This window comes from Bremia lactucae, linkage group LG7, assembly GCF_004359215.1.
Source record: "Bremia lactucae strain SF5 linkage group LG7, whole genome shotgun sequence".
NCBI classification, from domain to species: domain Eukaryota; phylum Oomycota; class Peronosporomycetes; order Peronosporales; family Peronosporaceae; genus Bremia; species Bremia lactucae.
Window position 1 is genome coordinate 513,780 of NC_090616.1, and position 23,639 is coordinate 537,418.

The window sequence follows — 23,639 nt, forward strand, 5'->3', positions numbered from 1 at the left end:
CTATTATTTAGTAATTGACCATCCCCTTAAGTACCAAATGTACTTAATGGGGACTGTGTAACATTAGGGCAACTCTAGCCCGTTACACAATATGTCCATGTTGGATGGAACGTGCGTAGGTCGTTGAACGTATTATTTAGTAATTGACCATCCCCTTAAGTACCAAATGTACTTAATGGGGACTGTGTAACATTAGGGCAACTCTAGCCCGTTACATTAGGTGCCTCGAAACTTCACGTACACAAGGGTACAGAGCAAGGTTTCTAAGGGGATATAATATTTATTATTCCTTTTCTAGGAAATAATACTTATGTAACGGGACACCACGTTACAATTATGTAATCATGAACGTGGCTACAAGTGAAAACTCATTGGGCATTGACATGTCCGCAAGCGCCTGAATTAAGCTGCCCCTCATAAATAATGCGCTCGAAGCATGACTGGCGGCACTTTTCGTGGTGCAATTATTCGGTCATTTGTGCGCTATTGCAAAACTGCCACCAGAATCAAGAAAGATAATTTAGTTGTTCTCGAAAGTTGAAATGAAAAAATCTCGAACAACTTGACCAAGTAAAAGTATCTATCATCACGCCTCTCAAAATGGTACAATAGGATCAAATGTAACCTTTAAGTGGCTAAAATATTGGCTAAAACGCTCTGGCCACGTGTCGGGCGTTGATATTGCGTCTTAGGACCGCATTTTGTCTCTCGATTCTAACCAGGAAGACCAGCACTCAGTGAACTGATAGCTTTGAATTAATGAGGCTGCTCTTGCTCGCACTTCTTGGCGCGGGGCTGCACACAGCCGCATTCGTAGAGGCGATTGTGGCCGGTGTGGACTTTGGTGGCGAATTCTTCAAGATCGCACTCGTGAAGCCTGGCACACCCTTTGAAATCGTTACGAATGTGCACAGCAAGCGCAAAACCGAGACGATGGTCGCATTTGATGGCGACGAGCGTCTTTACGGTGCTGACGCCGCGACAGTGGGCGTGCGGAGGCCACAGACGGCATACCTGCAGATCCGCCGTCTGCTCGGCACAAAGCTGAGCGATCCGCAGGTCTCAGCGTTGCTTGAGGAAGAGTATTTGCCGTATGAATTGCTTCAGAACACCACACGCGGTGGCACGATCTCATTAAAGCACGGCAAGGAGCATGTCTTTCATGCCGAGGAACTCGTTGCTATGGTCTTTACGCACGCGCGCCAGATCACCGATACGTTTGCCGAGGCGCCTGTAAAAGACTGGGTCGTCACGGTCCCAACGTATTTCTCCCAAGCCCAGCGTCAAGCAATGCTCGATGCAGCTGAAATTTCAGGGGTACGAGTGCTGTCGCTTATTAACGAAAACACCGCCGCCGCGCTGCAGCTAGCAGTGCATTCAAGTTACGATCCTGATGAAAAACCGAAGAAGATTCTCTTTTACAACATGGGCTCGACGTCGTTGCAAGTCAGTATTGCGGAATTTTCAAGTCAAGTCGTGCCTGACGGATTTAAGAAGAACAAGACCGTGTCGACATTCCAGATCATTAGCAATGCGTGGGATGCCACGCTTGGTGGTGCAAAGTTTGATTTGCGCTTGGCGGAATACTTGGCAACCGAATTTAGTGAAAAGGTTGGGGAAGATATTCGAAAAGTACCACGTCCCATGGCGAAGATTCGAGCACAAGCGAAAAAGACCAAGACTGTGCTGTCTGCGAATGAAGAGATTCCGGTTGTTATGCAGAGTTTGTACAATGATATTGATTTCTTCACTTCGATAACTCGGTCGAAACTGGAAGCTTTGTCGTCGGACCTTTTTGAACGGACTTTAAAGCCTGTGGAGGTGGCGTTGGAGAAAGCTGGTTTGACTGTTGCAGATATTGATGAAATTGAATTAGTCGGTGGCGGGGTACGGATGCCGAAGATTCAACAGCAGCTTGCCGAGTTCTTTGGCGGTAAAGATCTGGGCGTGCATTTGAACGGGGACGAAGCCATGGCGCTTGGTGCGGCATTTCGTGCGGCTAATTTGAGCAACTCGTTTCGCGTACGTCAAGTAGGAATGACGGACATTGCCACGTATCCCATTGGTGTCCGTCTTATGGATCTATCGGCTATTGAACTTGCGGGGAGCAATACGGCTGACATCGACGGAGAAACTAAGCAGTGGGTGAAGCGTGCATCTTTGTTTACGGAAGCGCATCGCCTGGGGCTTCGTAAATCGGTCTCATTCGTGCATTCGAGTGACTTGTCCTGTACGTTCCGATACGATAAGCCCTCGATGCTTCCTGCTGGTGTGAGCGTGCAGATTGCCACGTTTAATATCACGGGCGTCGACAAGTTTGTCGCTCGGATGGCCAAAAAGGATCTTGGCGAGCCTAAGATTACGCTCTCGTTTGAGCTAGATAGTAACGGGATTGCTCGGATTGTTAAAGCCGAAGCTACAATTGAAGAGGAGGTGGAAGTGGAAGTAGTTGTGAAAAAGAAAAAGGCAAAGAAAGAGGACGCGAGTGCTGAAAGCAGTCAAGCTGGAGATGACGTCGCGGTGGAAGAGGAAGAGAAGCCAGAGACGAAGATAGAGAAGCAGACGAAGACGCACCGTGAACGGTTGATTGTAGTGCACGCATTTGGGACTCGTGAGCCTGAAGAAGGTTACAGCGTTCTTCTAATGAGTGAGGCGATCAAAAAAGATTCAATGCGAATGTTGAAAGAGATGGAATTGGCGGACAATAAACGTCGTGAGGATTTAGAGGCCAAGAACAGTCTCGAGACGTTTATTTACACTTCTCACGACGCTTTGTTGGCTCAGAAGGAACAGATTGAGCTAGTTACGATCCCAGAGCAGGTTGAGTCATTGCAGACAAAACTTTCCGAGACGGAAGAGTGGCTTTACGAAGACGGCGAAAAGGTTGAGGCTGCTGAGTATAAAAAGAAAATGGATGCTTTGGACTCGGAATTGAGCGCCATTCTCTTCCGTGTGGCCGAGCTTACCGAGCTACCGATTGCGCTTAACACTGGGAAAGCGTACGCTGTCAATACGCGCGAGCTTATGGAGGAGTGGAGTACAAGCAAGCCGCAAGTGATGGAGGCTGAACGTAATGACGTGCTTGAAAAGCTTACGGATTTGGAAGCGTGGCTTACGGAGTCTGAGCTGTCGCAGAAGGCCACTCAAAAGCACGAAAAGCCCGTGGTCACGTCGGCAGACGTTGCGAAGAAGGTTCAAAGCGTTAAGAAGTTTGTCAGTGTATTGGCAAAGCGACCGAAGCCGCAGCCTGTGAAAGTAGGGGAGAACCACACTAACTCGGACACTGTCAAATCGGACGAAGCATTTACGTCGGAAGAGGGTGCGACCAAGCCAGCTGAATCCGATGCTAGCAAGTCTGAGACCGAGGAGGAAGTGGCAAAGGATGAATTGTAGACCATAGCACGACTTTATCTAATACCAGTCTTTTACTATGTGCCTAAAAATCGCAAGTTACATTTTGGTTCCTTAAGAGCTGACTGTACCGGTATGTTCCATAATCTCGTTTACTTATCGGTACAAAACCGGTGACAAAGCGCTCGTACAAGGTTACGACTTCCTTATGGTCGAGCTGTAGCCACACTATGAATGGAGCGGTCTTGACGGAGTGTTCCAATTCTTCTGCAGTCCCTACCTTGCGGTACCTGCGCAGCAACACTCCCTTCCCTCGTGGTTTACACTGCACATACTCTTTTCCATCCGTTTGCGCAAGAGGACACTGGTAATACCGGTTGACGCGTTGGCGATCAATTTTGCCATACATGGACGTCATTTTGTAAAACATATCTTTACGCTTAAGACAGAAGTTCGTGTCGCACACGATGAGGCAATACAAGTCATAGAGTGCAAAACGACCTTCGTTTGGAATGAAGCCAACGTTGTCGTCGTTTGCAATGGGCCGCGTGAATGTGTCGACAAATTGCGCAATTATGGTCGCAGTTGAAGGCAACGTATCGTTTTGTAGCGGTGTATTCACAGCGATAACTCTGTCAAGTCGCGACCATCCTGGTGCTGGCGTGACAACACTTCGTTCAAGTTTTCGCTTCTTGGGACTTGATGGTGAAATGGTCAACTCATTACGTAGTTTATTTTTGATTAAGCTCGTCGTCGCTTGGCTCATACAGCCGCCATCTTCGTGTGGCATCAGGACTGTATAGTGTTGGCCGTTTGGCAATGTTGATGATGCGGGCACGACGTCGCCATCAGCGTCTCGCAATAGAAAATCAGTGTTGCGAGGCATGGACAATTGAATGCGTATGGCCTTTTCAACTTGGGCATCCGAAGTTCCAACGTACCAAGCAACTCGTTGCGCAGCGCCGCCATCTTTTGCGGCAACGTACACGTTGACTTTCATGCCTGCAAAAGCCGCAATGACAACACAAGATAACGCCAGAAAATGTGTACCACATCAATAATTGTGTAATCACAGTTCGCATTCCATAATTTTGGGGTGTTCGGCCCTAACTTTCTTTATAGCGTCGTGTTGATAAGTACGCGGGGAGTGCGTATCATCAAAATCGCCAGTGTCAAAGTTAAGACGAGAACTGGCGCGTGACGTACGCCATTGGTCCTCGAGACTGATTAAGTCCTCAAGGCGCTTGGGTTCCTTGCGCCGGAGCAGCTTCTGTCGCTGTCTGGCGGATTCAATTCTGTCGCAAGGCACTGCGTACCTCGCTGTGCATGCAGTGTCCGTGTACCAGTCGACGAAATCTAGTGGCGACTCCGTAAATTCCGAGGGGGCCTCCATGACTGGGAGCGCGCCAGAGACGCAGTTAGAGGTTGGTGTGTGTGGCTCCCACAGATCCTGACGACACGTCTCTTCGAGGCGAGATTGCGTGGAGCGCACCGCGCTACAGATCAACTCAACAGAGATAGGCGGTGTTCCAGTTTTTTCCTGAAGATGTGCTTGTGAGTACGCGTTTTTCGCGCTGTGTGCAGCATTCGATGGAGCTAATAATGATGCATTTTCCGAAATTCGGTAGATCATACTGCGTTGACTGGAAACTTTTGTAAGTAAATGGGATTCACTTGCACTAGCCACAGACTGTTTTTGCCGTTGTAAGTAAGAATGAATTGGATGTGATGTCACCATTTGTCCACGTCGACGGTCTACGCCATACTCTGCCGCGATTTCTGCTGGCACGGGTTTAAGTGCCGACTCCTCTGCGATATCTCCTTCAGCTGATGTGACGCTTTCGGACACTGGCGTAAGATCTGGTGCCGGCACAGCACGCGCCAATTCCTTTCGAGCTTCATTTTCAAGAATTTCCCATTGATTCTCGCCATAATCAATTCTAAAAAGCGAACTTAAGAGTTTACGAGAATGGAAACGAGCTTTAGAAGTGGAAAGAAGGCTTCGATGGGCAAATCGATTAATCTTGACATCTTGCACATCGTTGTTCCTCCCTTTATACCTCGTGGCCATGCATAGAGCCCGTGTCCATAATAAATACTCCGTTGCATCTCGTGCTCGAATAATGAGCGTGCGCCGGCGTCGCGTCGGTCCGCTACTGCCATAGAATAGAGTAAACTCAAATCGCGTCCTTAGTAACTCTTCTTCGCCCCATTTCACCTCCACGGGGTCCCGAGGTGCATTCAATTCGATTTGGTATCGACGAGCATGGCCCATGAGCGACCGAACCCAAAAGACTAGCGAGTAGTGATGCGTTTCGTTTGGCTGCGCCATTGTCGTGAGCTTATTAATGTCACTATTGTCCGAATCATCCGAATCGTCGTCGCAATTATCTAAATAAGCTTCATCTTCGTGCAAGCTGCTTGTAGTCGTGTCGAGGAGCTGAAGCGCCACGGGTTTCCACAGCAGTTTGCAAGAGCGAACGCGAAGATTACCAGCGCATATTGTCACTTTTCGCACGACTCGCTTGTTTTCCTGAATCTGTGTAGTAGTGTTGCTCCGATGCAAATACCGTCTACGGCCTTTTGAATGTGACGCAATGGTTCGAGTCGAAGAGTTTAAAGTGCGTGTAGTCGCAGAAGCGAGTTCCGGAGAAGATTGCTCTCGGAAGTCGACCAGCGGCATCGAGGATGGCGATTACTAAAGTCGAGGCAGTAAATTTGGAAATACTGACGAGATGAGCCTGTCGACGGGTAGCAGTTAGCGCCGAGACCACTTGCAGTTTAGAAGCCACTGAAGACGTTGCATATCTCATCATTCCAGCACCTACAACGCGGGGTACACCGATATTTTTAATCGATAAAATGTCCTCTGAAATTCGCACCGACTTGTCGAGTTCAGTGGATCATTATTGATCAAATGGGAGTTACGTAACGCGGTAAAAGGCGCCCATTAGGACTTTCTTTGAAAAATCGAGGCAAGTGGGAGACCTTATTATTACACACTCTGTTTTCGGCGAATGCGACGGTGATCGCCGTTACGACCCAGATGAGGCGTAACCCAGTCATTTGACTAAGAATTAAAGTTATTTGGACTTTGTAAAATTAGGGATGAGGGAAAACGTGTCAAAGTATTCAAAGTAGTGTTTTGCGTAGTTACAGAATGGGGTGGTGCAATTATTGTGGAAGTCTTTATTACCAAATCAGACACCGAGACCACCCACAATCGCAAAAATCCATCACCTTGTACCCGCGCTAGAAGAAGCCTCTTGCGCGAGTACAAGGTGCGATGGCACCGAAGAAAATGCTAGCATCGTGCTGCGTACGAGCCCTCGAAAGGATTATAGTAAAACATCAATGATGCTAGCGCTCTGTGCGTTTGTTGCCATCACCAAGCAGAAATACAGATTACAAGCGTATTGCATTACGTTTTAAGCTTAGGAGGCCGAAAAAACGAGTGTCGATAGAACTATCTTGCCGTTGAATTCTTACACTTGAGCACCACAAATCAAAAGACAAAATTCGTGTTTAAATGTTAGCTTATATGTGATTACTTTGTAGAAAACGCGACCGAACCAACCTTTTCATACAAGTATATGTTTTCGATTTCGAGGTTAACATCGACTCCCGGAAAAGTCAGATTATACTGAAGTTTCGCTTAAAGCTGCTGACCTCAAATTCGACGTGGCAAATTTCGCGTTTTCATCGCAATACTAAATATCGCATTGAGATATTTAATATCGCGATGCAAAAAGCAGAACATCAAATCTCGATTTGACTGCATTTTCTGAAATTACAAAATCAAATTAAAAAAGTTATCCATCATGCCCCCTATATCAATCAAATGAGTACAACATTCGTTGAGCATGTTGCTCCGCTGGGCCACTTCACGACGTTCGCTCGTATTTCTCTCCCCCGTCACCGCCTCTAAAAACGCTCCCCCGTGCACGACATTAAATCATTCGTGTCACTACCTAAATCGCCTCACATGTCGCTCCTTCAAATCACTAACGCCCGATAAACCGCTGTCAGTGTCGCCGACAGTGCACGGCAAAGACCTGCTAAGTCTCGTGTCCAGAGCGAGAGACTCCCATCCTTTAGACTGGTCCGAGGGCGTATCATCTGTCGAAGATGTGGACCAATGGGATCTAATGGACCCCCACTACGACCTTACGACGGCCAAGCTCACCAAGCTCTTCTCACTCTTCCAGCCGAACGGTATAAAATAAACAATTTACAGCTGTGTCACAATGTATTGTAAATCTTTCATCTATAATACTCATGCATTCCTGTCTGTGAGCAGACAATGGCATTCTGTCATACGACGGATTTCGAAAAGGTCTTCAGTACATGGGCATTTCGTCCGCGAATGAAGAGGAGTTCAAGGCATTTCTTGGTTTAATCGACAATGACAAAAGTGGAGGAATTACGTACGAAGAGTTTTCGCTTGCGATTCAAGAAATCAAGCTGGCCCAGCTCTTTAGTCTCGATTTTGTGCGGAGTATGAATCGAGAGTACATTAAAGTGCACGGCTCGGCAGCACCAATAGCACGACTCGGATCAATCGAGTACTCACCAGATCGAATCCGAAGTGCGTATCCCATTGAGAAAGTCGAGAAGTTTATGTATTCGCAACGACCGAATTGGGCAACAGTTCGGTGGATTAATGTCGAAGGAACAGATCCTTTGCTCATGCGGAGACTGGCCGTGCGGTATCGCTTACATCCGCTAGCAGTAGAAGACACATTGGTTGCGGATCTTGAGCGTCCCAAGTACGAGCACTATGACGAGCACTCGTCGTTGATTCTTCAAACTGGGCACGCAAGAGATTTAACCAAGGCTTTAGAGTATCAACGCATGTATCGAGCATCGTTTTACGTTCGCGACAATGAAGTCTCCCCTTTTGATAGCATGAGCCAAGCAGAAATAAAGATGAGACTCGATGACCTTGGCATGGGGCGGATCATGGCCCCTCCGGAGCAATTAAGTCTCTACATCATGGAGAACGTAGTTATTAGCGTACAAGAGTCGCAAAGTACATTGTGGCCAACGCTAAAGCAACGACTTGAGACTTCATACTCAAAGGTTCGCCACAGCGGAAGCGCGTTTCTCGTGTATTCAATAGTGGACGTGTGTGTAGACGAACTGTCGCCAATTGTACACACGTATGGCGCAAAAGTGGCGATGCTATCGCGTCTTTTACACCACGATCCTTTGAACTTTGAAGCCGATCGACTTGCCAAGTGTTCCAAGGAAATTAAAGGCTTAAAACTACTGGCCAAGCCATTAAGCGAAATGATCACACAGCTTGTAGAATCGAACGATTTTGAAGGTGAAACGCTGCGATATTTCCGAGACGTGCAAGATCACGTGAGAGTGATCGATGAGACTTGCGATCGGCTTCTTGATCGATGCCGTTTGCTGCTCGATGACTTTCATAACGCACGCCATGCCCAACAGAGTGAAGTGAGCTACACGTTGACACTTGTAGCCACGGTGTTTCTGCCAGCTCAGTTCCTCACGGGTTTGTATGGCATGAACTTTGTCAATATGCCTGAACTGCAGTGTGAGAACGGATACATGATCTGGTGGGGCGTCGTCTCGACGATTGCGACGGGGACGCTGTCATACTTTAAGTTTTACAAGAAGTGGCTGTAGATTTTGAAACAATTAGAGATGTTTTTGAATCGAATTATGAGATTTGGGATGAAGGCAGCAGGCAGGAGACTGATCGTTTTTAAATTCGTTGATTTGAATATTTCGTTAGGTCTTATTGATGACATAATAGATAGTAAAATAAAGTCGAAGTTGCTGTCAGAATGAAAGATTAGCTGAGAGTATACGTGTAATACAATATTTAGAAATTATTGTATAATTAACAGAAATAAATCTTATTTCTACATGTAATTACTGTTGTAAGAAATATAAATTTGTTTAGATCCTCACTTCTACGGTGTAGGGTAATCGGACGTTGTCCGCAACCTTAACACGCGCTCACACTTCGCAATTCCGGTCATGATTTCACATATACCTATTGCAATTAGTTAAGAGAAGCAACTTTGACCGAATTTGTATTGTTGGAGCCATTGCAATGCCTCGCAACAAGATTATTGGTTTTGGAATATATTCAATATACAAGTGGGATTATAAATCTTAATAATGCGAAGAGCACATTAGAAGTATTGCCAAGGTACCTAACGTAAAATCGAGAGGCTAGATGTACACTATGTTCGCGAGCTACGATCGCCATTGTACCCCCCAGCATTCAAGTCGAAAGACGTTTTTTAATCATCAAATTATTGCACTTTGTTTAAGGAATATTAGTAAAAATGCAAGTAACATTCATTAGTTAACATTAAATCACTGACAACACTACAGCACTACTCAGATCCTCAAAAGCTCACAAAGCTCGTCGGTCGTCGGACGGTCGCTTGGATTAATACTAAGCAACTTATCAATCACATCAATTGTGGCTGGAGAAATCCGATCCGTGAGGCCCCACGAGGCAATAATTTTCGCCACGCCTAACTCGCAAAAAGCGCCAAAAGCTTTGTTGTTGCGCGAAGCAATCGACGTAAGTGGCGAGCCCGTGACCATAATAAAAAGCATGATGCCAAGCGACCACATGTCGGCAGCGAATGCGTCGTACGCGTCCTCGTTCACCAACTCAGGCGCCATGTAGTAGGCCTTTCCTACCGCTTCACCTCTACCTCGAAGTGGCATGTTCGTACTGAGCCCAAAATCGCCAATCTTGCACAATCCGCGGCTGTAAAAGACGTTTTCAAGCGATAAATCGCGGTGGGCAATGCCATGTTTGTGCAGGAAGCGCACTCCACGTACGCACTGGTGGAACAGCTGACAAGCCTGTTTCTCTGGCAAGCGGTTCTGATGTTTATGCTCCAGGAGGCTCCATAGATCCCCACCTGGGCAGAACTCCATCACGACGCACCACGTGTCCTGCGCGTGGAGGAACTCGCCGTGGAAACGAACAATATTCACATGGGGTGGCAACGTCGTGAGACGTGCAATCACTCGATGTTCGCTCCAGGGATTATCCAGATTGGGATTGCGACGTAATGCCGCCACGGCTTTTGCAAGCGATACTAGCTTGATGGCCACGAGCTCGCCGTCGTGCTTCGCGTCTTTGTAGAGCCCGACGGGCCCATACAGCGCGTCGCTCAATGGACGGAGCAGACTAAAGCGGTCGGCAATGACCGTGGTTAATAAAGACATTGTAAAGCAGCGAGTGGATGGAGGAGAATCGACTTGTGGGATCAGCCATGAGGTGCCTCCCCGTAAGCGCTGACGCTCGAAATAGGACTCGCAATTGCGCCATTTTAAAAATTTTCGAACGAAATGGTTATAGCTCGCGATTAGAATAGGATGGGCGACGGTAATAGTTTTTGCCTCTTAGACTCGCTGCTTATTCATACGCACGTAGGCTTTCGAAAAGCGCTCAGACTCAGAATGTCCAATAATCTGGTGTGGGATTCGGAAAAGTAGCAAGATCTTTTTGATCACTTTATTGTGACCAACGACTTGATGCGAGTCTATGCCTTGTTCTTCTTCTTGATTGGCGTCTTGTCACAGATAGGATACGAGCGATTAGCTTAGAGAAGGGGGAAGATGTCTTCTGACTGTCGGATAAATGTCGCCCTGCCGTGAGCTAACGGCCTAATTAACCTGGTCCTCTAAAAAACGTACGCTGCGCTTAGGCGTTAAGAAAGTTATTACAAAACACAATTTTTTTTCAAGTGTTTCATGTCACACAATTGCGGAAGGGTGCAAAGTAGTAAACATTGGCCGAAGAAGCAACGAATGTCGAAAAGCGCTAGACACGTTGACAATTTTTTTACAATCAGTAATGTTAATCTTTATTATTCTTTTTTTGGCGTCCACTGGCAAAACTAATGTAGTTACTGGCGGTCGTCCATCTCTGAAAAGTGAAATAAAGGTTTTTACTTTGACCATCGTTAAGCCGAAACAAAGAGGCGGAGGTATATATTGCGACAACGGAGAGGCCGAAGACATAGAGCTTAAAAATCGTCATCAGGTTTTGTAGTGCATGTAGGTAGAAGGCGGCCTCAAATGGTTGCATCGTAAATGCCCTCGGATGCATTTTGTACTTCATCGCTTTTCTTAAAGTTTGTAGCAATCTACTCTTTCTTTTGTGCACAATTTGACCAAAATACTCTGTTTTTGCTACAACCGGTTAAACTTATTTTAAAAGTGCCATTAGATCTGTTATTCTTCCAAATTCAAGTCGGACGTTTCGCACGCGGACCCTCACGGCCGCCCTACAAACACAACCGGACCGACATGAATTTGTGGGTTAGGTGACTTTCTGTTATAATTTTTATATAATTGGCGATCAGATTCTTTAAAATATAAATTGTCTGCACTTATTGTGCTGGTCGCAAACGCTGCGGCTCTGTGCAATAAGTAAACGTGAAAGCATTCAAATAGAAGCTAGTGCACACGTGTCGACGCTGGTTAACGCACACCGGAACTCCGACCACATTACCACAACAAGAAACAGAAACAATAGATTAACTAGCTTCAACAGCTTTGTAACAAAGCTGCTTACGAGATAAATTTTGCCTAGAGAAGTCCTATCGCTTTCAGCTGAAAGGAACAGCCAGGCGTGATGTTCCATAGCAATCGTCTTCGAAATAATGACTAATTATTGCGTGCCACTTACAAATCCGACTAGGATAATACTGCACAATACTGTAAATTGGCGCATTTTATAAGTATTGGAACAATAAAGCACGCGACCATAAGTAATATCCGACATTCTAACTTAGAAATATGTTGCGTAAAGAATAATATGAAATATTTAAAGCTAGAAAGCTCAATTTCATCTGGAAGCTTATTAGCCCTTGTAACCTTGTAAAATGGAGAAAGACATCAATGCTGATCAAGATTCGCTTGCGGCGCTCGAGGCCGAGTACGCTAAAGTCTTAGGAAATCTAACACTTAACGAAATATCATCTCAATTACCTCAGGCGAAGGATGTCAATTGCGACAGCGAAGAAGATCAAGGCGTTGGCGAAAACTACGTGTTATTGCCTTCATCTCCTTGCCATAGCGACGATACTCTTCTTGACGATAGGAAGGAAGATATTCTTGAAGAGCATATTACTAAAAAAAAGAATGAAACAAACATTCAGGTGGACCAGCGAGCGTTTATTATGCAAAGCATGCAGCAGCTAAAGCTGCGTCCGCCGCCATGGGCGGAAGCCTATAACCTATCGGACGACAAGCTCATCAACATGGTGCAGAAGCAACTAAAAAGAAAAACTAGCGAAAAGTAACAAGCAAGATTGTCGATAACTTAACTGTCTATCGCAGTCAATGACGAATTTCAACCAGCACAGACATGGTCTCCAGCCAAATGCTTGAATATAGATACACACTTTATGGCAGTGGTTCGCCAGTGCTTATATCCACAAGCGCTTCCCCAGTGGACAAAACTTGCGTGCCCCCACCGACACGAGTTACATATATCATTTTAACACTGTCCAGTACATGCGAAACTTGAAGCGACTTATTGCATTTAGACAACGCCTCTATCTTGGCAAGCAGTGCTGTCGATAGCGTGCGATCAATCAACGTGGACGACCGAATCAGCATCTCGGACGATGGTGGGAAGTAGTGGTGCACAAGTGACACAACTTCCTGCACATGCGGTCCCTCAGTAAAAAGCACAGCATTTGGACCCGCGTCGAACGTGTATGCGGCTTGTACACGACCAGCCTGCTCATTGTAGCGGTGTACAAGGGCGATAATCTGACGCGACGTGTCGTTTAAATAGAAAATTGGCGGCAAAGTGTCGAGGCACACAGCATGAAACTGATTGCTTTCTTGCATCGTAAGTGTACCAAAGGCTTCAAAGTCTCGAGCTAAAATTGCCATTTCCATACGCTTCATTCGCTCTGGCACCACAGTCTTGGCACGGTACGTCAGTAATGGACTTGTAGCCTTGGTCAATTGCATGCCAATACAGCTGCTCGTGTCCTTTTGCGCATCATCCGCCACACACACGACAGCACATAGTTCAGGCCAATGCCGTTCGTCTGCGACCTGGACAGCGATGGAATCATGTCCGTCGGGCCGCTCTCCTTTTTGCCAGGCTACAAACCCTCCAGAAAGACTTCTACAAGCTGATCCAGAGCCCTGACGCGCAATCGCTGAGAGGTGACCGGGAAACTCTTCGTCGGTCTCGGATATGCCGTAAAACTCAGCCAACGTTGCTACCAGACATGCGTAGCCCGCGGCAGACGAAGCAAGTCCTGCTGCCGTCGGGAACGAATTCGTCGAGACGATATGCAAGTGCGTATTCAACTTCTCCTCATTCTTTCCGTGCACGCGCTGCGCTAGTTGCTTCATCTCGTGAAGCACCACGGCGACGCGGTGATTTATTGGCTGCTCCTGGCCATTAAGCCACAGTCGCGTGGTCTGCAACGCCGAGCCGCCAACCACTGACGTCGTTGTGCGCAGTTGATCCTGCTGTAGCGTCACACTTAGCGACGAACTGATGGGAGTGTTAAGCGCGACATTGTCCTTTCCCCAATACTTGATCACCGCGATATTTGTAGGCGCGGAGCACGTAGCAACTTGCATTGTAGAGTCAACCTTGAAACCAAAAACTCACATGTGCAATATGATAGATCATAGGTTTCCCTTTGGTTTCACAACCCGCATTTCGCGCCATACAACCACCTCGTTCGCTATGGGCGTCATTGCGGTCGGAGCGTCTCTCGGCGTTCGAGAGGCGCAGACGTCAGCAATAGTTATTCCAGCGTCTGCATCGATCGCATCCACCCGCCGCAATCCTTTTTCCTCGGGAACGTCTTCTTCGGCGCTCAGTAGCTGCAAAATTGTGCCAAGGAAACGCGCGACCGCGCCCTGCGCTAAAAAGCGTAACCACAGCACTAGCCAGAACGAGCGCGAAACGATTGCAATGCAACCAGTATCTAGTAGAAGTCCTAGTCCATATATACATGATGCCGTGCCCGGCCAAGCACAGAGCGTGGTACCATCGCTCATAAATTCTTCGGATCTTGTGGAGCGCATGATCCATGTGGGGACGACGATGGACCCACAAATCCTCGCTTCGTACGTGGAAGGCGTGGAACTTAGCCGCATCATGACTTTTTTGCATTGTAGCATCACCCATCGCAAGTCGCACGATGGAAGGTTTGCTATGGCTTTCATGGTATCAGGTAAAACAGCAAAGCATGTAGACGATGGAGCACAGTTATTACATTCACTTGTCGTGAGCACCGAGCAGAAGCTGCGCAAAATTGAGAAAGAAAATACGAAAGGTGGGCAAAGAGACGATTGCCTGCAGGATATGACCGAGGGAAGCAGTAGGCAGGAGAAGCGCAACCATCGTCTCACATCTCAGCAGTCAACACAACGATACGCGATGAATATCAGCGATTCTACCAGGCGAAGTCGAAGCGCTCCACGTGAAGACGTGCGGTATTGCAAACGTACGTGGTAGCGAAACAGAAATTCCGGAGATTACTGATCATTTCTTGTGGCATCGAATATTTATAGTCAATCGAGAGATAGACCATATAGTTCAGTGTGCGTCAAAGCGAGGAACAAGCCACAAAAGTGTTTCAAAGTCTCTATGTCATAATGTGAAAAACCAAGAAAAAAAGAAGAAAACAGATCCATCCGTAAAGGTACATGATAGCAAGGCTAAAACGGAGAGCGAACAGCGCTTACGTGATGAGAGGGAGGCATATCGGATACGATTAGTACGCACTGTTAAAATTCAGCGCCGCTTGGAAGCTGAGGCAAAGCGTGCGCGGGCGCAGGAAATGGTGGAACGGGCTAAATATATGCGATTGCGTCGCGAATTTCACGAGATAAAGCATCGCAAAAATGTTGCAGAATTCGTGGTTAAAAGGCAGTGTAATGCGATGACTGCGTCGGTCGCGACATCGTCGCCTAGCAAGAAGCGACAATGTTTGCGTGAAATTGAACAGTTTGGGATTGCTCACGATGCGTGTTTATCGATGCCCAGGCGTGATCTTGCCTGCAAAGCGCGTACATATGCCTTTAAGTCGAAGCGGTGGGAGGCAAGTAAGGCTTGTTCAGTTGCAGATGACGCCATGATGCGCTTAGTTAAAAAAGTGCAAGCATTTGAAAAGATGATCATGTCAGGGACCGATGAGCTGTGTGCTGGATTAGAAACTACTGTCGAGTCAAATTCAAATCATGAGAATGACACCGATGCATCAGACAAAGAGTCTAGTTCAAGAATATCGACGTTATACAATGGTTTAACAGCAATGGATGCGTCTACGAACGTTCGGGTTGATGAGAGTGGAGAAAAACATCAATCTTTGCACGACTCATTCCGCTCGACGTGGAACCTTCCCGGTCTATCGCGAGATCTAAATTTAATCCAAGACTATACTTCAGAAACCAAATGCAAATTACTGCGCTTTTTGGCAGGTGAACGGCAGTATTTCTACCTGGAACCACTTGAAAGCAGCAGCTCGTACTCCCATGATGCAGAGAGGTGGTTATTAACGCCTCATGACCACCATATTTTGCATCAATATTTACTGGACCATGCTGATGCTGGACATGAGCTTGTATTATATACTGAACGAGTCCGCGCGCTTGGATACTTGGTGCCGCCCGTGTCGTTTACAACTAACACTAATCCACTTAGCAGCGAGCTAAATGTTTTTCAAACGTCACGACATATTGTGTGGAGCGAATTGCAAAATAAGATTGTTGTGTTGCATTCTCTCGCTTTGGTTATGCACATGATGGGTAAGCATTATGTTGCCAGACAATTACGAAATTGTAATGCCCTTGGAGACATTGAGCACGATAATATTTTAAATCAAGACACCTTAGAGTCTGATCTCTTTACGTACATCCTTCGACCAATTCGATCCTCTGCAATTGAGTCAAGCCTATTTGATTCGCTGCCGATTTCGCTCGTGCGTGAAACCATAGAGCAATGTCCTGAGGTCGTCAATCATGTTTTGCAATGGCAAAGCAAGGGCGACGTGCCAAGTTTCCTTCGTCAAGTCGATAGTTGTGACTCTCAAATTAACGATGGAAAACCTTCTCTGATTCAGGGCCAAATTTATAGCAGCAGCTACTTTTTGCGTTGTTTATTGGGGAGACTTACTACCGCAACGCGGAAATTGGATGGACTAATAAAAGATTTGGTGGCCGCATTTAACGAGAAGCGACCGGAAGTCTCGATAGAGAAGGCCCAAAGCGTTGGCAATCGGCGCCAACACATCATTGAACACGTAAATCGATTAAAATCCGTGACGACCCAGGTGATCGTGGAGAATACAAAATTGCAATTGCACAAATGGTGGGTCCTCTTTGCTAATAATTCGTGTGCGTGGTTTCATCCGGACGATGTTATTAGAATGGAAGACAGGTCGTATGATAAATTTACGTGTCTTCAAGACGCCTTGTACGTATGGCATAATGAGGCGCTTTTGTATTCAACAAAAGATAATTTTGTGGACCCAAAACGCAAAGAAGAAACCTCACTGTATCGTAATGATGATACTTGCACTCCGTCTTACAGTGGTATAGCAAAGGAAATTAATTGTCTCCCCATGACAAAGGAAGAGGAATTGACTGCTCTTCTTCGATTAACCCCACCAAACATGCGAAATGATATACGGAACAGGTTAAAAACGCGTGATGAGACAGAAAAGTGTATTATGACAGCATTGATGGTTGAGAAAGCGCGCTGTCAATTAGAAGAGTCAGTAGCGATCATGCGAGATGTACTGAAAGAATTGGGACGCGCTGGGCCATGGCGTAAACACGTGAAGAATTCGCAAACATTGCAACGCGAGCAAGCCGTACAAGCAGCAATTCAGGAGAAGCTTCTTATGCACCAGTGGGCGCGATACTATACAAAGTACGAGGACGATGCACTCGTGCAATTGCAAGCACATAATTCAAGCATTCCAAGTGAAGGAATGGCTTCAGGCGATAATCAATCACAAGCCGAATGTGCCTCTGCATGTGTCGGCAATGCACCACCGATAACTACGGATACGAGTAGTACATTAGATCCTGCCGACTCTCCTGACGTCATCGAGATGAAAAGGCTTCGACAGGAGATCATTTTAGCAAAAGAAAATTTATTGCGTGATATCAGCGGATGTGACGCTAAAGTGGGTACAATACTGCCGCTTGATGGTGATCAAAAGCTTCTTATCGACGAATGTAAAGGACTTGCAGCCTCTTGTATGCAAGCGCTAGGTAAATATCTGGGCACGGATGAAGCTGAGGATGCGATTGCAGGACAACAGGCATCATCCAGGCAATCGTGTGCCGCAACAAGACCAGATCTGTTAGAGAGGCGGGCTGCCTCAGTTTTACATGGAGTAAAAGCGTCAAGGCAAACGTTATCGTCTGGACAGCGACTCACACTAAAGAAAGCAGGTACAAAACGCAGCTCAAAAATTAGAAGTCGTCGAGTTGAATCGATACGTGTTGCAAAAGCACTTGCTGCGATGAATGTTGATGGTTTACTATCTAGCTCTCGATCGTCTAAGTCAAAAACGTCTCCATTAAACGCGGCATCCGTGCGCAGTATTGGCACAACCCGAAGTCAGCGTTGTGATGACAGTTCTCCTTTACGGATGGGTTGCTCAGGGTGCCGGAATTTGCGTCGCCGTTGCACAGGTTGCTCGGGCTGCTGCCTTCACTGTGTGTGCGTACGATGTGGGTGCCGCATGTGCTGTTCGTCTCGACTTGCGGCTGTTCAGAAGACTATGGCACAGATGCTGGACCTTATTGAGTCGAAGGAAGGTTGCGTGTCAGAAGGAATTGGAACTGAGTATTGTGGTATGGTTGTCTACTGTCAGCTGTGTCAATGCTGTGGAAATCATTGCTCATGCTTTTTGGCAAACCCGAACTCGGAATCTGCCGGTGCGACCGTCTCTATGACGCCTAATCGCGAAGCACGTAACGCTTCAGGAAGAAGAAGAATCACGAAAGCACCATCTCGGAGAGAACGGCGCTTTAAAATCAATCAAGAAGCATGTCAACGCCGAGGTCTCAATACGACTACGAATGGTGAAGAGGACAGAACCATTCCACATTCAGCAGCATCAGGCGGACACAGCAAGCAGCAACCTCAACGTTCTCGGGCTTTTCCCGCGCGCCAGGGGCGTGCTCCGCTGCCAACGTTTGACTATGGCATTGAAGGCGCTTTCGGGCTTGACTCGGCGAATCAACACGGACAGTGTCGCACGTGGCGACCGGCACCATCCGATAAAAACGAGCAAGAGGATCTGTTTCGTGCAGCTCGTGTTCGAATGAAGCTTGTACGCTCGACATTTTCAACGACATTGGGACTGTCATCGGGCTTGGAGTGTTTGGATGGCGAGCAATTGTGGCAGCCGGAACGAATTCAGATCATGTGGGAGCGCCGGGACTTTTATGGTGTACTTGGACTGCCGCGCGACGCTACCACTCAGCAGATCAAGCGTCAGTACCGTAAGCTTGCGCTAAAGTTGCACCCAGACAAAGCTTCTGATGCATGTGCGTCGTTAGAGTCGACAGTCGCTGAAGCTGCGAAGAACGTTGAAGCTGGAAACTTTGGAAAGCGAGTAGATGCCTTTGTAGCAGCGACGCACTCGTATAAAATTCTACTTGGCGGCGTGGATGCTTTGCGGGGCCGGTGAAGACACTCACCTTTACATCGTCGTTCAAAACATCAATCAAAGAATTTTAGGAGGCGAGACCGCGACACAGCAATGGATGTGAATCGTGTCTCCTCGGCCGAACATCCTGCAGCGCCACCTGATTTTCCGTACTTGTTTAAAGGCCAAATAAGGCCGCGATGATGTTGGCATATCCTACCGACGTGTTGGTGTTTCGCAGCAAGACTTCCAGGGAAATGTCTTAATTTCGGTGATTAAAGGCATTTGAAGACCGGATGCAACGATTGCAGCTCTTGTGCGAAATTCACGTGTAGACGGTCAAGGCCGCATGGAAGTTGAAAAACGGGGCAAGCTCTTTAACGACGATCTCGGCTTGAAGAAGGCTATCCGTCTGAGCACTGGGAGACCTAGTAATGGAGGTGGAACCGAACAATTTGGGCTTTATTGAGCTGCGCTACTGTCTCAGTGGTCCAACAACGTTGACACTTAAAAAACTGACATACTGCCAAAGTACAATGGATTCTTTCTCGCTATATTTGTTGTGGTAGTTATTTCATGTTGTCTTGGGACTGTATGCATGATGTCTTAACTTGAACTTGTAGCCATGTCCGCAACAGACGTTGCCGCAGCGGACGTGGAGTCATTTTGCCAGATGCGAATGGTGCCATCTTCGGAGCCCGTCGCAAACGAGTCACCATTAGGCGAGTATCGCAGACATCGCACGGGCCCGTGGTGTCCCTTGTGCAACTCGAGAATTTCTCCTGTCTTGTAGTCAAAGACGCGCACCCATGTGTCGGATCCCCCCGCTACAAACTTGCTCTCGGTCGGATGCAGTGATGCACCGCCTTCTTCGGCAAATGAAATCGGCATCGGAAATGCGTGCAACAACGCAAACTCGTTTTGCACGTCGAAAAAATAGACCTACATATCACATTGCATTAATTAGCCTCTAGAACAATAAAAATGCTTGCCAGCATCTCGTATCTACCTGTTTGCCTGCTGCAATTGTAAGCACTTGTCCGTTCCTAGATGCTTCCATGTCCATAACGTCCGCATCGACCTTAAATTGCCGCGTCTGCGTGAATGTATCCAAGTCCCAAATCGTGACCGTGCCATCAACTTCGCCTGTGGCTGCTAGAAGGTCATTGAGCACAACAACCTTCCGGATCTGTTGGGCTGTTTGCATCTCTACCAGTGGCGACGGTGGTAGCACTACGATGCCAGTGCGGCCCTCCGCCTTGTAAGCGTGCAACTGTTCTTTTACACAGAGTACGTCAAAAACGCGAAGCTGCTTCTCATGGCCTGCAGTCAGCAATCGTGCTCCATCCGTTGTGAAAGCCACGCTTTTGACCACGTGCTTGTGCTCGAGTGTCGTGACAACATCTCCCGTCAGCGCATCCCATATCTTGACGGAAAAGTCCGCACTTCCCGTTGCACAAAATTCGGCTTCATTGTCGAGTTTGGCGCTCCATACAGCGCCCTTATGACCCTCAAATGTACCGATCCAGTCCCCCGAGTCGCCGTGCCGCAGCATCGGCAGCTTGTCGTGACATGCAGAGACCAGGAGATTACTGCGGCTGTAGTACAATTCAGTCAAAGGACGGGAGTGACCTGGACACACGATTGGGATCTGGCGTAGCGCTGCCGGCGACGAAGAAAATTCTACTGGTGAGCTCATGATTGGGACGTTGTTGTCGAAGGGGACGCGGACTCGGCGTGAAGATCAATTGGTCGGATGTTGCTTCAGTTAAAGTTGCGCCAACGAACTAAGTGTCATATTTTGTTCGATACAAAACGACCGAAATAAAATGAGCATGTGGTGCTATAAATCGGGCTTTAATTGACAAGTGAGGTTGCAATACGTAATGGCCTGCATTATCTGCATTCGAAGCTTATAAAAAAATGTCACCTAGTTTGGTTGCCTTTAGCAATCAGTAACCGTGTGAACCTTAAATTATCTCAACGATGGATGCCAGTGGGAGAAAGTTAGATTTTCCACAAATTTGTGTTTATTATCAGTTGTGACAGTTATGGACAAAGACCTTCGCGACGCGTACGCAACGCTGAGACTGGTACGTGCGGACTTGGTAAGAACTCGACGCGAAAAGCAAGCACTGGAGACATTACTATCAGCTCCACAGCCACTAAATCCACCTCTACATATTGAAAAGACTTGTAAAAGTCGTGAGACGCTCCAGATGCAGCACGAGGACTTCGAAGCACAATTATGGCGTCAGGCCACATTTTTTGAAAATCGACTGGCGAATTTGGAATTGCAAATATTGCAATATAGTTGCCCGAAGAAAGAACTTTTGCCTGAAATCGATGACAATCAATGCGATGAAGAAATTGTTAGACTCGAGAATTTGGCGCTGCTAAACAAGCTTCACAGCCTCACAGCCACCGTGGAGCAGCAGATGGAGACCATACAAGCTCAGCAGGCGGCATTCGCTCTGCAGAAGGACGAGCTCGAGACGACGCTGGAGGTGACGCTAAACCAGCTGCAGTTGGAAAAAGCTCGAGTAGCAGACGCGCTTCTAGAACAGCAGGCAGCGAATGAAAATTACGACTTTTTAAAGACTCAAATTGAAATTCTTCAGTCGGAGAAGGAGACAATTGCGCAGGAGAAAGAGAAAATTGATGCTGAGCTGGCGGCTCATGTACATACTAATACTTTATTGAAGCAGAAGCTTCAAGAAAAGGATGAAGAGCGGCGAAAATGGGAGATTGAGCACAAAGAGCGCGTAGAGCACCTTCAGTTCGAGCATCAAGAAGTAATTCAGTCGTTGAGCTTAAAATTGCAGCAAGAGAATGAAAAGCGTCAGCAAGAAAGCATGAATTTGCAGCGAAAGTGTGTGCTGCTTGAATTGGTACTGAGTCGTGAAAGAGAAGAAAAAAGTCAAGCCCAAGAGGAGCATAACGGTAAATTAGAAACGAAGGTATGCGAGCTGACGAAGTGGAAAGAATCTCACGCTTCTCAGGCTTGTGAGGCAAAGCATCGGGAATTCCAAGTCGCACAAATGCAAGCAGAACGCGAACCAAAAGTGAAGGAGCTTGAAAGTGCTTTAGAAGAAAAGCAACATCAGCTTGATGAGTTGGAAAACAAAATTGTATACGCTCAGTCGCACCTTGCCAAGGTTACAACTCAGCTGGCGGAAGATGCTACAAAGTATGAGAATGAGCTTGCCAAAGCGAGGAAGAAGGTTCGTAATCACGAGGTGGAACATGAGCGATACACAAATTCTTTGCATCATCTGGAAACAAAATTACAACAAGTTACAAAACAGCTCGTGAATACAGAGGCCGAATTGCTATCGAAATCGAATGATTTTGCACTCCAGGGAGCACGATTTTCCGATGCTGAAGACCACTATGAGAAATCGGTGCAAGCGTTTACCTTAGAAATCGGGGTTCTACAGCATGAAGTCAGCGAAGCAAGGAAAGCATTGAAATATATGGATGAAGAGCGTCTTAAGTTCCAGTTATTGCTGGAACAGAAGACTCAAGATCATGCGAATTCTGTTCAGCAATGCGAGTCGCTGGAGACGCAATTTTTAGCAAGTGAAGATGTTTATAAGCTGACAAAAATGGATGCTTTTTCAAACCCGCCTGAGGCTTTCTATAGTCTTAGCGAGTCTGCAATTCATGCGTCATCTTCTTACAAATCTTGGGCACATTGGCGTTCAAAAATCGACGAGATGCACGATTTCTTCCCACAATTTCAGAAATTGATTGCAGCGGTACATGGTACGCTAGAATTGTGTGGAAGCCACGTCAATGAATTACATGTGCTGTGTGATCGACTTGAAGGCAAAGAAACCTGCGATATTCCAATTTTAACGTTGCTGAGGAAAATTCTTCAATTTGCAGTCACGTGGAAAACTCGCATTGAACACGAAAAAGCTTTTGTGACTTTTGATGCCGTCCAAACGCTTCGTAGACGTTTAGTAGATGCACTTGCTCAATGGGTCGAGTGCGACGCTGATAATGGCGTTCAGATTGAAACTAATTCGATTCCCGTGCCCACTTTTACCATTACGTCCCGTGAGACTGCACTTATCTTGCAGAATTGGACTAGTGACCGAACTATGCAGCTTCGAGTAAGACGATGGCTTGCACGAATGGAAGCGTACCCAGGTGTACCCCCTCTTAGAGGAGCTTCTCCCAATCATGCCCTGGAGCTACCGTCGGAAGGATGCACTCTTGACTTGGAAGAAATGACACTTGAAGTGAAAGACGCATTTCTTTTACTGCTAATTCCAATATTAAAGCAGAATCGAGCACTACATGTGCGTGTGTTCACTCGCTTTATTGCAGACTACGAGACTGCAATTATAAAGTGTAACGACCGTGCTAATGACGATTTTGATAATACGAAGAAACAGTGGGCGATGCGAATACATGTTCAAAGTGCTGTTAAGAAACAAACGACCCACCCTGTTCTACAGAAATTGAATTTCCACGGTCCACCGAGTCCTTTAGCGCCTACGTCTCCAGCATCATCCGTTTCCTCGTCGTCGAGTTCCGCACGATCAAGACGTCAAATTATTCAAGAGCGTTTACAGTATTTACATAACAATGGGTAACACGAAAGTGAAAAAGAAT

The 23,639-nt window shown here is 46.9% G+C and overlaps 10 protein-coding genes across 10 annotated transcripts; 5 read left to right on the forward strand and 5 right to left on the reverse strand.

Annotated features, from left to right (window-relative positions):
• Positions 1-759: 759 nt before the first annotated feature.
• Positions 760-3,393, forward strand: CCR75_007001 (uncharacterized protein; the record flags this gene model as incomplete). The annotated part of the gene is made up of 1 exon (XM_067965065.1): positions 760-3,393. The coding sequence occupies one exon, from the start codon at positions 760-762 to the stop codon at positions 3,391-3,393; it is 2,634 nt and encodes an 877-aa protein (XP_067816012.1).
• A 43-nt stretch (positions 3,394-3,436) lies between these two features.
• On the reverse strand, positions 3,437-4,351 carry CCR75_007002 (uncharacterized protein; the record flags this gene model as incomplete). Its single annotated transcript, XM_067965066.1, has 1 exon — positions 3,437-4,351. The coding sequence occupies one exon, from the start codon at positions 4,349-4,351 to the stop codon at positions 3,437-3,439; it is 915 nt and encodes a 304-aa protein (XP_067815983.1).
• A 69-nt stretch (positions 4,352-4,420) lies between these two features.
• On the reverse strand, positions 4,421-6,034 carry CCR75_007003 (uncharacterized protein; the record flags this gene model as incomplete). The annotated part of the gene is made up of 1 exon (XM_067965067.1): positions 4,421-6,034. The coding sequence occupies one exon, from the start codon at positions 6,032-6,034 to the stop codon at positions 4,421-4,423; it is 1,614 nt and encodes a 537-aa protein (XP_067816016.1).
• A 1,180-nt stretch (positions 6,035-7,214) lies between these two features.
• CCR75_007004 (uncharacterized protein) lies at positions 7,215-9,006 on the forward strand (the record flags this gene model as incomplete). The annotated part of the gene is made up of 2 exons (XM_067965068.1): positions 7,215-7,566; positions 7,652-9,006. 2 exons carry the CDS (start codon positions 7,215-7,217, stop codon positions 9,004-9,006), a joined length of 1,707 nt encoding a protein of 568 aa, XP_067815943.1.
• Positions 9,007-9,732: 726 nt separating this feature from the next.
• CCR75_007005 (uncharacterized protein) lies at positions 9,733-10,581 on the reverse strand (the record flags this gene model as incomplete). The annotated part of the gene is made up of 1 exon (XM_067965069.1): positions 9,733-10,581. The coding sequence occupies one exon, from the start codon at positions 10,579-10,581 to the stop codon at positions 9,733-9,735; it is 849 nt and encodes a 282-aa protein (XP_067815948.1).
• A 1,664-nt stretch (positions 10,582-12,245) lies between these two features.
• Positions 12,246-12,665, forward strand: CCR75_007006 (uncharacterized protein; the record flags this gene model as incomplete). Its single annotated transcript, XM_067965070.1, has 1 exon — positions 12,246-12,665. One exon carries the CDS (start codon positions 12,246-12,248, stop codon positions 12,663-12,665), a length of 420 nt encoding a protein of 139 aa, XP_067816014.1.
• A 103-nt stretch (positions 12,666-12,768) lies between these two features.
• CCR75_007007 (uncharacterized protein) lies at positions 12,769-13,974 on the reverse strand (the record flags this gene model as incomplete). Its single annotated transcript, XM_067965071.1, has 1 exon — positions 12,769-13,974. One exon carries the CDS (start codon positions 13,972-13,974, stop codon positions 12,769-12,771), a length of 1,206 nt encoding a protein of 401 aa, XP_067816015.1.
• Positions 13,975-14,083: 109 nt separating this feature from the next.
• CCR75_007008 (uncharacterized protein) lies at positions 14,084-19,055 on the forward strand (the record flags this gene model as incomplete). The annotated part of the gene is made up of 2 exons (XM_067965072.1): positions 14,084-14,849; positions 14,917-19,055. The coding sequence occupies 2 exons, from the start codon at positions 14,084-14,086 to the stop codon at positions 19,053-19,055; spliced, it is 4,905 nt and encodes a 1,634-aa protein (XP_067816017.1).
• On the reverse strand, positions 17,838-20,768 carry CCR75_007009 (uncharacterized protein). The gene is made up of 2 exons (XM_067965073.1): positions 20,023-20,768; positions 17,838-19,955 (listed from the first exon to the last, which is right to left on the reverse strand). Exons 1-2 carry the CDS (start codon positions 20,710-20,712, stop codon positions 19,620-19,622), a joined length of 1,026 nt encoding a protein of 341 aa, XP_067816018.1. The 5' UTR covers positions 20,713-20,768; the 3' UTR covers positions 17,838-19,619.
• Positions 20,769-21,064: 296 nt separating this feature from the next.
• On the forward strand, positions 21,065-23,620 carry CCR75_007010 (uncharacterized protein; the record flags this gene model as incomplete). Its single annotated transcript, XM_067965074.1, has 1 exon — positions 21,065-23,620. One exon carries the CDS (start codon positions 21,065-21,067, stop codon positions 23,618-23,620), a length of 2,556 nt encoding a protein of 851 aa, XP_067815997.1.
• Between the last annotated feature and the right edge of the window lie 19 nt (positions 23,621-23,639).

What these genes read in the sequence shown, in the direction of transcription:
- CCR75_007009 (XM_067965073.1), bottom strand. Translation starts at nt 20,712, where the DNA reads ATGAGCTCACCAGTAGAATTTTCTTCGTCGCCGGCAGCGCTACGCCAG. An exon ending in CAATTGCAGCAGGCAAACAG is followed by an intron (nt 19,956 to 20,022) that starts GTAGATACGAGA and finishes TGTGATATGTAG; the next exon opens with GTCTATTTTTTCGACGTGCA.